Source organism: Zalophus californianus, chromosome 13 (assembly GCF_009762305.2).
Source record: "Zalophus californianus isolate mZalCal1 chromosome 13, mZalCal1.pri.v2, whole genome shotgun sequence".
In the NCBI taxonomy this organism is placed as follows: domain Eukaryota; kingdom Metazoa; phylum Chordata; class Mammalia; order Carnivora; family Otariidae; genus Zalophus; species Zalophus californianus.
In genome coordinates this window covers 63,098,490-63,112,662 of record NC_045607.1, presented here as the reverse complement: position 1 = coordinate 63,112,662, position 14,173 = coordinate 63,098,490, and the positions used below count along the sequence as shown (strand labels likewise).

The 14,173-nt window shown below is 36.9% G+C and overlaps 1 protein-coding gene across 5 annotated transcripts in view; it reads left to right on the top strand.

Annotated features, from left to right (window-relative positions):
- The window catches only part of IL33 (interleukin 33), a 39,058-nt gene extending 26,958 nt beyond the window's left edge, over nucleotides 1-12,100 (top strand). For 4 of the 5 annotated variants that reach the window (XM_027616941.1, XM_027616937.1, XM_027616938.1 and 1 more), the window contains 6 exons: nucleotides 3,484-3,609; nucleotides 4,155-4,280; nucleotides 5,860-5,967; nucleotides 6,773-6,823; nucleotides 8,017-8,114; nucleotides 9,460-9,902. In XM_027616941.1, coding sequence (XP_027472742.1) covers nucleotides 3,484-3,609; nucleotides 4,155-4,280; nucleotides 5,860-5,967; nucleotides 6,773-6,823; nucleotides 8,017-8,114; nucleotides 9,460-9,657 — 707 coding nt within the window. In that variant the 3' untranslated portion in view covers nucleotides 9,658-9,902. Of the gene's footprint in view, nucleotides 1-3,483; nucleotides 3,610-4,154; nucleotides 4,281-5,859; nucleotides 5,968-6,772; nucleotides 6,824-8,016; nucleotides 8,115-9,459; nucleotides 9,903-11,699 lie in introns of those variants that run through there. The other variant, XM_027616942.2, reaches the window with a different exon arrangement.
- The last annotated feature ends 2,073 nt before the right edge of the window (nucleotides 12,101-14,173 follow it).

The window sequence follows — 14,173 nt, the reverse complement described above, 5'->3', positions numbered from 1 at the left end:
GAAAATCACAGTTAAGTTAGTCCTTTTGTGTCTGAGTCAAAATGCTCTGTGTAGAAACAGTGACTCCGTGGAACTGACTCTGTGTCTTCAAATTCCCTCCTAATAAATTTCCTCTGCCCCCCCGCCAGCTTGTGCATACCCACTCTCTCTCTTAAAAAAAAAGAATGTGTTTTCCTTGCACCCCAGGAGTTGTGGCCCCTTCATAGTTACTGGCGTGAGGGAGTAGGCTGGAGTTTATGCCAGAATTGCTAGCATTGATGCAAAAATTAAAATGTAACCCCTCCTTTAAGCGTGCAGTGGCCCTAACAGCTCATTTATACCATTTAAAGAAACAGTGATAAAGATAATCCCCAAACCATTTATATGGCTTTGGAATATAGCACATTATTTTTATTGTCTCTTAGCAGATCTTCTTTTCCTATGATATTGGCTCAGTTTAACACTAACATTGTCATTATTTATACACTCTTGGCCAAAATTTCAACAGATACCTATAAAGTGTGTGGCAGGTATTTCTCAAAATTCGAGGTGCAAGCAAAGTCATATCTTATTTTTCTTGATAAACTGTTCTGAGCCACCAAGCAACAAAGCAAGAAAGCTTGTTTTAGTTCCTTCTCCTCCTTTGGGCTAACAAGTTTTGACACAGTCACAAAGCCACAAAACTCAATATCCACCCACTAGAGATATACATACAGTGAGGTTCCATATGAGTCAGCACCAGAGTATTTCACCTCTACCACAGACAAGATACAGGACTTGATGAACTAGAGAAAAGCCCCTCCCCAAACTCATTCCCTTCCCAGTTTCCAGGAAGCTACTCCCAGAGTCAGGCCATTTTCCTCTGCTACTTCCTCCCCCTACATCCATCAACACTTTTCCTGCCCTGACAATCTAGTTTCCTTATGGATATAGCCAGAAGTCACAATATGGGAGCCTTGGGGCAGATCCATCCAGCAGAAACATTTTATTTGGCCTGAACCATAAAGTCAAATGCCACAGATCAATCAAGGGTAATAAGCAGTGAGAAGAAAGCTTGGAGAAATAGGTGTTTGGGAAAGAAATGAAAGATGAGTGATTCACTTATGTAGTTCCCCTTAGGCTCAGCCATAGTCTGGCTCTCTCAGTGGCAGAACTACGTAAGATTTCCAGGCCCCTTCCCATTTACTCACCAGAAATGCGTGAGGGGTTTCATCATGCTGTTGCTATGATGAAATTACTTATGAGAATTTCCTCACAAGCCATGCTAAGACACTGCTTTCAGACATCAGGCAAGATAGAGACATAGGAAGTGACAACAGTCCTTACATAAGCTTGACATGGCCCTTTGACCCCAGTGAGAACTCTCTCCCACAGAGTCCCCAAGGCCATGACAGCTTTGTGTTTCCCATCTGAGAGCACAACCATTACACTATACTTTCAGCTGCCCCAAACACCAAAGTATACCTTCTTCCAAATTCTCCCAATGTGAAGTATCTTCAATACTTCAAATGTAGTCACCCCTTTATATATTATATCCAGTGTTTGTCCCACTAGATGCTAACACCTACATCACTGTCTTTAGCCCCTGTCTTCTTCCACATCCATAATCCTTCCTCAATATCATGACCCTTACTTCTAACTACACCCAAGACCCACATCCTGCTCCCCAGAGAGTCCACTCTCTGTATTAGACATGAGTGTCAGTCATGTCCCATGGGATTCTGAATACAACATAAAGATAAGTATGTAAGGAATGAGCATCCTTATAATATCATCTTATGCCCTTTAGGTCTGGAGAGACAATGTGATGTAGTTAATAAAGTATTGTCTTAGATTACTCATTAGGAGACCAAGTTCAATGCTCGCTCTGGTATAGCTTTATAAATTTCTTTGCATTGTAAAAGCACTACCATAAATATGCGATACTATAGCTGATATTTATAAGCTATGATGCAATGTTGGGAAGTTCCAGGGTAGATGTGAGTATAATTAAGTGGTTTTTGCCCTGTTCAGACAGTTGAAGAGACTTAAAGGAAGATGTCCATCTGAATTGGAGGCAAGATATAGATAATTCAAAACGATGGCTAATAAAATTTACTTAACTTTGAAAAGCATATGAGGAAGACAAATCTTTTAGAAAATTAAAAAAAAAAATCATAGAATGGATCCCAAAGTCACAAGTAACTATTTTCATTTTCTGAATTACTGTGAGTGAAAAACTGAAATTTGGCTGTGTTATAGAAATTTCTTAATAATTCATTTACTGTAATGTTAAAAGTTGAGGTGCCATGACTCAAGTGTTACGACTTTCTTTTCTGTTTGACCTGAAAGGCTTTTATGAATTTCCAAGTAGCAAATTTAATTTTTTACTTGAGACCTTTTCTTTGACTAAATGAATAAAAATTACTAAATAGGTGATTAAATACTTATTTACTTTAACTGATTTAATTTGTATTTATTATGTTAGTTCCTAAAATTGCAGATAACACACTAACATTTGACGAGGGAGGCAAGAATACTCAAAGAAGAAACAATAGTCTCTTCAATAAATGGTGCTGGGAAAACTGGATATTCACATGTAAAAGAACTCACAAAAACTAACCTGAAATGGATTAAAGACTTAAATGTAAGACCTGAAACCATGACACTCCTAGAAGAAAATATAGGGAAAAAAGCTCCTTAACATGAGTCAGTTATTTTTAGCATCAATAAACTCTAGAGACTATAGCTGTCCCTCTAAAATTATTAAAAGTACATTCTAGATAAGTAAAAAAGATTATAGACTTCATATGACCATAAAAGTTCCCCCTCAGGCAAAGACTGATGTATGTTGGATGTAGATCTACACTCCCTTATATAGAATTCTGAAAACCAAAATTTTTCTAAAGACCTAAAATTTTTCATAACTCATTTGGTGATAAAATATGATCTGAACTTACATGACAGTCAAATCCTGACCTGAACCAACATGAGGTGTTTATTTCACTTTATGTAAATTTTCCTATATTTCACTATAAAATCAATAATTAATTTTTGATTATGTGAGTACTGCCCTAGTCCCTGCTGGGAGTACTATATATATATGTATATATAGTATATACTCTACATGACAATTATAAAATCTAAAAAACTGTGAATTTTGAAACACACTGGCCCCAAGATTTCTGATGAGGTACTATAGACCTTTTTTTTTAGCAAACATATTTTTTTTAAAGATTTTATTTATTTACTTGTCAGAGAGAGCGCATGCATAAGCAGGGGCAGCAGCAGGCAGAGGGAGAGGGAGAAACAGGCTCCCCGCTGAACAGGGGGCCCAATGTGGGGCTCAATCCCAGGACCCTGAGATCATGACCTCAGCTGCAGGCAGCCACTTAACTGACTGAGCCACCCAGGGGTCCCAAAACTGTAGACCTTTAGTTACTTTCTTGGTCTCCTACACTTAGGGTTTGTAAAAGGATAAAAATGGATGGAATGAAACAGTATCAAAAATTTTCAACTGTTTAGAATCCCAACAGAAAGCTGAAGAAGTTTGCCAGATGTATTTTATGCAGCTGCGCTCTGGCCTTATCATAGAAAAGACAGCCTGTTATTTTAGGAAAGAAATCACCAAAAGGCATCCACCAAGAACAGGTAAGGCGAAACTACATTTCCTAGTAATTCTTCAATATAATAATGGGCTTCTATTTGCCTTTATTTACCACATCTTGGATATGTAATTTTTTCCCTTGAGCAAATTTTCCTTCTGAAAAAAGTAAGGATGCTGAACTATTTTCTAGCCATTTTCAAAAGGACATATAAAGAGTTTTTATAGCATGGGAGAAAATGGTTATGTTATACTATTAAGTGAAAACACAGGATATAAAATTATAAATATATTTACAGTATTTTTAAGTGTTTTTTTTTATTTAAAGGAACTAAACTAAAATGTTAATAGCAGTTATTTTTGGGTGTTGAGACCATGGGTAACTAGTTTTCTTCCACCTGGTCTCCAATGGGTATGCCCTACTGGGGTATAAGTGTGCCAGGAAGTACTGATCCCTTCAGATTATGGGGTGGCTAAAGCCCTGGGGTCAGTCCCAGCAAGCAGCTTTGACTGGGAATCCTCCAATGGGGGTAAAGAGATTTGGGCAGAGTGGATACTGACAGTCCACTCCTACTCTCTCCTTGTCCTACAGCTGAAAAGTACAAAGAGCACCATGTGGTATTCACTGCTTGTCGTCAGCAGCTAAAGAAAGACTTTGCCTGTGAGGTACCTATGGTCCAGAAATGTATTGGAGCAACTAATATTCCGAGTATCCAAGGTATGACTGGTGATGAGGGTGGTGTGGGTGTGAGGAGGGAGGTAAGACACAGGACCAATGCCACTCTAGGAAGAAGCTCCAAGTCTATGCCTTCTTGTATAACAGAAACTTCTGTCCATTTGCTGTCCACATACCCATTTAGTGGTATTCAAACTAGGTACAGAGTAGCTACTCTAACAATGAATGTACACTTTATAGTTAGCCCTCCATCATTATTTTGAAATGCTTGTTATGGATTAGAATCCCATATACATTATTCCTGGGGAAAATATGTTATCCTTTGGGGGAAAAAAAACCCCACATGTCCCCCCCCAAATTTCAACATTTTGACAATGAAAGAAAATTAAGAACTATTATATTTTTAAAATAAAATTTCAACTCTTAAACATTTTCAATGGTTGTTCAAATGGCTTTAAGTTGCATTGCATCAGCTACTCGTGCAAATAAAGTCCAAACTGATGGAGACCATCAAGAAGTGAAGAGATCATTACGAAACTTTGAACAGGAATTGCATGTTGCCATTTCAAGCATAATTCTGATATAAATGTCTTAAGTTCCCAGAAGTAAACTGAAGTTTCTCATTAGGTATTTTTAAATCATTTTACTTTAGAAGTTCCATATACAGACTCAATATTTAACATTCTTCTGTTTTGTATGTTATTTTTCTTAGCACAATTCTATAAAATAAAGAAAACATAATAATTTTTTCTTAAGGACCAACATAGTTAGTCCCTAATTCTACACCAATTTACCCCAGCATGCAGTAGAAATATTCTCCTTTTCTACGTGTGCTGGAACATTTTTTTAAAAGTTGGGAATACTGCTCTAAGTGTCTCTGTTATTTAGCCAGAGGACAGAATGGTACTCACACTTACACTCTCCAGGATTGTTGGAAGTCTCTGAATAACTCCACACCTTACAGATGGGTAATTCATTTAACCATGTCTATCAAAATACAGTCTCCTTATCCACAGTTCCCCTGACCATAAGAAGCAAGGAAGCAGAGGTTTCCTCAGGCAAAGTCTGTCAGTTTTCCAGCTTCTTTCTCTCCACCAAATCCTCCCATAAACACACTAATGTGACCTCTTATGGTTTTCAAGCAAGAGACTAGTATCTCTAATCCCATTCAAATGGCACACCTTATCCTTTGAGCTACATTAAGCTTGCACCAAAGGCTTTTTTTTTTATTTTTTTATTGTTATGTTAATCACCATATATTACATCATTAGTTTTTGGTGCAGTGTTCCATGATTCATTGTTTGTTCATAACACCCAGTGCTCCATGCAGAACGTGCCCTCCTCAATACCCATCACCAGGCTAACCCATCCCCCTACCCCCCTCCCCTCTAGAACCCTCAGTTTGTTTTTCAGAGTCCATCATCTCTCATGGTTCGTCTCCCCCTCTGACATACTCACCAAAGGCTTTTATCTATCCAAACGTGGTGGGCAAAGTGCAGCTCAAATTGGAAAGAAAAAAAGCAAAAACCTTTAAGGAAGCATTTATTTTTAATTGATGAAAGATTGTTCATGGGAACAAGTGTTTTTGAATTTTTAATGACAAGCTTTTCACTTGTTACAGAATATTCTGCTTCCCTGAGCACATACAATGACCAATCTATTACTTTCGTTTTTGAGGATGGAAGTTATGAGATCTATGTAGAAGACGTGGGAAAAGACCAAGAGAAAGGTAGAATATTTCCTTTTGTCTATAATGATAGTATGATGTATGTATGATGTATGATGTATGATGATGATATAATGATGACTAGTAAAGTAAAAAACAAATTTACCAAGGCCTGCCTGAGTGGATCAGTCAGTTAAGTGTCCAACACTTAACAATGCTCAGGTCATTGATCTCAGGGCCTTGGGATCAAGCCCCATATCAGGCTCTCGCTGCACGTGAAGCCTACTTAAGATTCTCTCTCCCCGTCTCACTCTGCTCCTGCCCCTCCAGCTCAATCTCCCCCCCTTAATAATAATAATAATAAATTTACCAAACCATAAATGGTGGATTACTTCAGACATGGCAAATAAATTTCATGCTGTGTGCTAACTCCAATGCATTGGCAGCAGATGCCTAAATACCACTAAGCTGAGGAGAATTCAGAAGCTTAGTCAGGGTTTATCAGGGAAGAATGTTGATATTGAGAAGTGGTATCTGTTGTGAAAGATGGAAAGAAAGACCACACATAGTTTCTATTGTTAATGACCCACTAGATCTTTCCAGCCTTATCAATATCACCAAAGTACAACTTCAAGTAAAAGAATATACCAGTGCTATGAACAACATATTAAATATTTTAATAGTGACTCTGTTAGAGAATTCATCAGAGCATATTCATACATTTTTGAGACCTTTCTTAAAATCACAAAAGTTTTGCTTTTATTGATATATAATAAGAGGATATTTTCTGCTATTATGTATATGTTGAAATTGAAACCTTTTGATAAAATTGTAACTCACCAAAGGGATTTTATGCATTCTCTTTCAGATAAGGTGTTATTCCGTTATTATGATTCTCAATCCCCCTCTCATGAAACAGGTAATTTGGAGGGCTGGGCAGCTGTAGTGCTTGAATTCTTGAATTTGGGGTAAGGACAAATCCAAAAATTCTCCATGAAAAAGGAAGGCAGTCTCAGAAGGTTCTCTCCAGCCCACACTCATGGTAAAATCTTAGATTCTTAGAGGATTTATTCCACCCATCCTTTGTACAGCTTAATAATTAGGATAAATGTTTACATTTAAAAGAGATTCAGAATAATAGTGGCTTAAGCTACACAAAACTTTATTTTTATCTTAGCCAGGACTGGAATAGCAGTTCTGCTCAACAGGTTGTACAAGGACCCAGCTCCTTCTCTGTGACTCTGCCAACATCTACATGGTTCAAGATTACTTGCTACCATGACAATGCCCAATCAGCAGGACAAAGGAAGACAAAGGCATGAATTCTTTTTCCCTTTAAGGACAAAACCTTGAAGTTGCACCTGACACTTCCATTCACCTCTCATATTGGTCAAAACTTAGTCACATTGCTACACTTAATTACAAGAAAACAGACTGGGAAATGTTCTATTACACAAGAAGGGGTAGTTGGATATTGGGAGACAACTATCAGTGGCTTTGCATGCAGACAGGGAAGCTGACACCCAGAGAAATACCCAATAGAGTCACAATTCTACAGTTAGAAACCATATAAGAAAACTAAGGAGCTTAAAATTACCCCCAAATTGTCCAATGATTCTTTAGTTTCATTTGGGTACAAATACTTCTAAAAGACATATGGGTTAATGAAGCAATTATTTTACATCATATCTTGGACTCTTTTCCTAGGTGTTAAATTCATTTAAATTAAAATGAGTTAAGTTTTTAACTTTATAATTTACATTTTTTTAAATTTTATTATGTTGTTAGTCACCATACATTACATCATTAGTTTTTGATGTGGTGATCCATGATCCATTGTTTTCGTGTATCACCCAGTATTCCATGCAGTACGTGCCCTCCTTAATACCCATCACTGGGCTAACCAATCCCCCCTTCCCCCTCCCTTCTAAAACCCTGTTTGTCTCTCAGAGTCCATAGTCTCTCATGGTTCATCTCTCCCTCCAATTCCAAGCCCCTTATTTTTCCCTTCCTTCTCCTAATGTCCTCCATGCCATTCCTTATGTTCCACAAATAAGTGAAACCATATGATAATTGATTTTCATTTTTTATTTACATTTTTTTAATTGCAAGGTGATGGTGTTGATGGCCAGACATTATTGGTAAACCTGAGTCCTACAAAAGACAAAGATTTTTTGCTGCATGCCAACAACAAGGAACACTCTGTGGAGGTAATAGAAATATGCCCTTAACTGTCTTAACTGACTCCACTCATTTGTGCAGATTTGGGTGTCTGGCATATTTCAAAGAAGAAGTTTTGTTTGTGCTATTGTACCTAAAACACAATCAATTACTACAAATAACTTGCTTCTGGAGTAGGAAAGGGAGGCAAACAGCATGTATAGCCTTGTTACTGAAAGTCTGATCTCTGCCAGCAGTGCACCTGGGAGTTTGTTAGACACGCAGAATTTCAGGCTTCCTCACAATTGAATCAGAATCATAATTTAATAAACCTCCAAGATATTCATAAGCACATTAAAGTTTGAGAAGCACTGCTATACAGAATGATCTCAAATCCTTTCTACTCAACTTTAGGAACTACTTTGTTCTTCCAAGAAGTGTTTCTTGATAAAATATAGTTTTCTTAGGCAAATGCAAAAATAATTTTACACTCTGACCCTGCTAAAAGGAAAGTCATAAACATTTCCATATGCCAAGATTCACAATGTTACAGTGTTATTACAAAAAATGTAAATAGCAGTATAATATTGGTCATGATGAAAATTTATAAACATCTTCAGGAACAAACAAGCCAAAGATAGATACCAGGAAGAAAACATAAGAGTATAATATAGATGACAAATGACATAAATACAAAATTATAAATCTAACTAATACAACATGTAATGTATTAACATAAACACTGGATGGTAACCAGCATCTTTCTTAACAAACATTCCTAAATGTATATAACAGTGTTGGACATATATAACTATTTAATAATATGAGCTGACCCCATACAGAGCTCTATTACATGCCAAATACTGTGCTAAATGTTTTACAAGCAGTCTCCTTTAATTCTTGCAGTAGTGCCATAATAGAGTTGTTGTACTGGTCAAATATTACTGTAATACAGACCATCCCCCACACTTACTGGCTTAAAATAATAATCACTTACATAATTCACATACGTGCCGATAAGTTGCAGGTTGACTGATCTAGAAAACTGATTAGACTAAAAAATTGAGGTTTGAGAAGTAAAGCAATGTACACACGTCTTAGAGATAGTACATGGCAAAAGTTGGGCACAAATCCTGAGCTGCTGCATCCAAATCCACTCACTCTAAGCTATAATGTCTCTCAACTGAATATCAATGAGTCAAATCAAATCACCCCCCCCCACTTCAGTCCTCTACCAATTTCTTCCTACTCCGCCACTCCCATCCCCTACTTAGTAAGCAGCTTTGCTAGAAATATTAAGTTACACCTATTCCCCTTTAGTTTCTAATGCAGGAGGTAAGGTTGACTTTGGACTTCCCACTTACATGCTGGTTGTTTTCTTTCTTGTTTCCTCAGCTACAAAAATGTGAAAATCAATTGCCAGACCAGGCCTTCTTCCGCCTCCATAGGAAGTCTTCTAAATGTGTTTCATTTGAATGTAAGAACAATCCTGGAGTGTTTATAGGAGTAAAGGATAACCACCTTGCCCTAATTAAAGTAGGGGACCAAACTGAAGATTCGAGTATAGAGAATACCATATTTAAGCTTTCTTAACTTAATGTGATGAAAGCTGTGGAGCCTGGGTTGGGTAGCCCAAATAGCTACTGCTGGAGAAAGGAAGGATGAGAGATTAAAAAAAAAAAAAAAAATTAAGGGAAATGGAGATTACTTAGTATGCTCTAGAATATTTTTCTTATTATTTGTATAATATATTTTTATAATCCTTCAGTTCTGTTTTTTATTACCCTTTGTCTCTCTACATATTCAAAAGTGTGTTGTTAAAGAAACCTCAGAAAATATACAACCTGACTTTTACTTTTTTCTACTTTCAGTCCAGAAAGCTTCATATTTAGAGCTGAGACCTCTGGGGGAAAGCAAGGGCCTTAATCCAAGTTTCATTTTAGAAGGGATCAATTTTAAAAAGCTACATAGAGACATAATTTTCCCTGGTTCAAAAAAAGTTTCCAACACTAGAGCTGTTGGTGAAAAGATAATCAGATCTACTTAGACTGACCATTTCACAGATGGAATAAAACACCAAATTTGTTTGAAGATGCCCAAAACTGGGACACTTGGGTGCGTTTGGCTCAGGTCATGATCCCAGGATCCTGGGATCAAGTTCCACATTGGGCTCCCTGCTCAGCCAGGAGCCTGCTTCTCCCTCTGCCTGCCACTCCCCCTGCTTCTGCACCCTCTCTCTCTCTCTCCCCCTCTCTGAAAACTAAATAAATAAAATATTTTTAAAAAAAGAAGATACTCAAAACTTCAGATACCTACAAAGGTAGGCAGATAATATGAGAAAAGCCAAAGATATTTGAAAAATTAAGAAAAATAAATCCAGTATTTGTAAAGTAAGTAATTTTACATCTAATTGTTTCATTTTTAAAATGCTGACTTTCATAGACTGAGTTAAATTTAGCAAGGCATTCTTACATTAAGAAGTGAAATAAATTTTAGTTCAGACATATAATTGAAATCTTTGGGAATATCTAATAAACTACATACCATGGTGATACCACAAGTCCTCTAATCTACTAGAGCCTAGATGGGACACAGAATTAATGTTACAATATCAATAACTGGCTATTCCTTATGTTTGTGGTATACCATGTCCTCTGACACTATGCTCCAGGGATCTATGACTTGATATACATGTCACCCTGGACAAAATTTCTTCTAATCCTTTCTTCCCAGGTGTACAAGTGTCTTCTTTGTCCAGCTTCCTGATTAGCCTGCTTACTATGGAATATTTATTTGCCTTTTCTTCCTTCTTCATTTCTTTTGACCTACTGTGCTCTTGATATACATTTTGTGTCTCCTGAGCTTCATTCCATATCACCCGACCTCTAGATGCCAACATCTTTTTCTACTTTGTCTACCTGATGTAGAATTTCACATAAACCTACTGATGGCAATATTTTTTCTTAAACATCTTTGTGTTTTACATTACTAAGGTAGTAAAATTTATACTCAACCATATAATAAAATGTTTCAACTACTGAAGGAATAATTTTTGCTTATTTTAAAGCCTTAAATTCTCCTATAACTTTTTCATAGGTTTAATACTGACAATAAATGATAAAACTAATAACAGTACTTATGAAGTACAACTTTTTCTGAAAGTGTAGGCTTTTTAATTTCTAATTTGTTGAGATCATTGGATATAATGCCGGTGGAACATAAGATTAAAAAGGCTAAGAATTACTGTGTGAGGGTAAACAACTGTAAACAACAATATATCTTTCATTACATTGTCAATTTTATTAATGGAGACAAAAATAAAAGCAAAATATATACCATCTTTTCTGAAAAACACTAAATGTTGACCATATGCGTCTGTATGTTATACTTAAAATGATTGTTTTAAAGTAACCAAATATATTGATTACATTGTTTAATTTCTTGAATAAGTTGCATTTTTTTAAAAGTATGTGAGGTATTAATGATTTTATGATAAAATGACTATTCTGAAATGTTTAAGTCAAAGTAAGCATATTTTAATCCACTGATGCTGATATCTGGAGTAGATCATTTGTCTGGTAATTCAAAACTAAGTAAGAGAAGGGATTGTGTCTTTTTCACCTTTGTATTCCCAGTGCCCATTACACTGGCCAGCACAAAGGACCAATTCAGCGACTTTTACCTGAGATCAAACAGCCAACATACACTACAAAAGGAACTTTAACATGACTTCTGAGTCAATTATGTATCTTTTAACCTGATTATCTTATTTCTGATGTTCAATTTCCGTTTTAAGAACACTTTCCACCATCACTATGGTGAGTATTGTTTTATTAAAATATACAAATGTGCGGTGGCCTTTTGCCACTTATTTTCATGTGTTTTGATATCCATAACACACACATTACTGGAAAGAATGTGTTCATTTCATTGTATCAGAAATAACAATTATGGGGACGCCTGGGTGGCTCAGTTGCTTAAGCGACTGCCTTCGGCTCAGGTCATGATCCTGGAGTCCCGGGATCGAGTCCCGCATCGGGCTCCCTGCTCAGCGGGGAGTCTGCTTCTCCCTCTGACTCTCTTCCCTCTTGCGCTCTCTATCTCTCATTCTCTGTCTCTCTCTCTCAAATAAATAAAAAAAAGAAATAACAATTATGTCAAAACTTGCTTTTCCCTCATTTTATTTATATTTGTTAGATTTTTATGTATTTATTGGATACCTTGAAATACTGTTAAGAAAATTTTATTTGAATGAGTAATGTGGCTTAGAATTGGAAAAGAAAAGTAAAAGTTGAGATTCAGGGGATTTGGAAAGAAAATCGCTAATTAGAATGCAACAGCTTAATTAAAGTCTAAAAAGATTGACTTATAACCCCCACATCTGCAAAACAAGTCAAAAAACAAAAACAATTTCAACTTTTGTGCCTCATACCAAGAAACTGCATGATAGATAGAGAAATCGTAAGCTAGAGTACCCACGTGGGAATTGAACCAGGCTTGTCCTTTCCCCCATCATACAATGACCTGTACAGCCCAGAAATCTTGTCCTCTAGCATTTGCTCCTTAAACACATGCCATGTATATTGGACTTTGCTAAGTACCATGAAGGCACAAAACAAAACAAAAACCTAAGCTATGCTCCTTATCCACATGGAATTTAAAACATGTACAATTATGTATTAAAACTCCAACTCTGCAGTACACAGTTGCACAAAGGTAAGAGACATCAATGTGAGTTTTTCATTAAAGAAAGAAACAGGACTGAAAACTCTATCCCCATACCCTAGTACCCACCCACCCTGATTGATTCATATATCCGTTCTCAAGGTCATGTTAAATAGGTTCCCTCTGCAGATCCCAGGCAAAAGGAGGTCAATTCAGTTGCTCCAAATTCCTTAATAGTTAGGGTTGGGATTAGGGGGCTTAGGTATCTGAGAAACAGATGCAAGAGATAGAAGTTAAAGTCAATTGGTAGAGTTAGAATCAATGAACTGCTTCCTGTTGAGATACCAAGATATTTGTCCAAGTCCAATTATAGTCCCTAGCCCATAGGATACTCCCATAAGAGAATACATGAATCACTACCCAGCATATTAAAAACATAGGTTTGCCAGTTGAAAATAGAGCTACCATACAATCAAGCAATTGCGCTACTGGGTATTTACCACAAAGATACAAATGTAGGGATCCGAAGGGGTACGTGCACCCCAATGTTTATAGCAGCAATGTCCACAATAGCCAAACTGTGGAAATAGCCAAGATGTCCATCAACAGATGAATGGATAAAGAAGAAGTGGTATATATACACAATGCAATATTATGCAGTCATAAAAAGGAATGAGATCTTGCCATTTACAATGACGTGGATGGAACTGGAGGGTGTTATGCTGAGTGAAATAAGTCAGTCAGAGAAAGACATGTATCATATGACCTCACTGATATGAGGAATTCTTAATCTCAGGAAACAGAGTTGCTGGAGTGGTGGGGGGTGGGAGGGATGGGGTGGCTGGGTGATAGACACTGGGGAGGGTATGTGCTATGGTCAGCGCTGTGAATTGTGCAAGACTGTTCTATCACAGATCTGTACTTCTGAAACAAATAATGCAACATATGTTAAGAAAAAAGAAAAAGAAGAAGAAGATAGCAGGAAGGGAAGAATGAAGGGGAGTAAGTCGGAGGGGGAGATGAACCATGAGAGACAATGGACTCTGAAAAACAAATTGAGAGTTCTAGAGGGGAGGGGGGTGGAGGGATGGGTTAGCCTGGTGATGGGTATTAAAGAGGGCACATTCTGTGTGGAGCACTGGGTGTTATGCACAAACAATGAATCATGGAACACTACATCAAAAACTAATGATGTAGTGTATGGTGATTAACATAACAATAAAAAATTAAAAAAATAAAAATAAAAAAATAAAAACATAGGTTTGCCTCTTGCGCCATTAGTGGGAATGCAGATTGGTATAGCCACTCTGGAGAACAGTATGGAAGTTCATCAAAAAGCAAAAAATAGAACTACCCTATGATCCAGCAATTGCACTACTAGGTATTTACCCAAAGGATACAAAAATACAGATTCAAAGGGGTACATGCACCCCAATGTTTATAG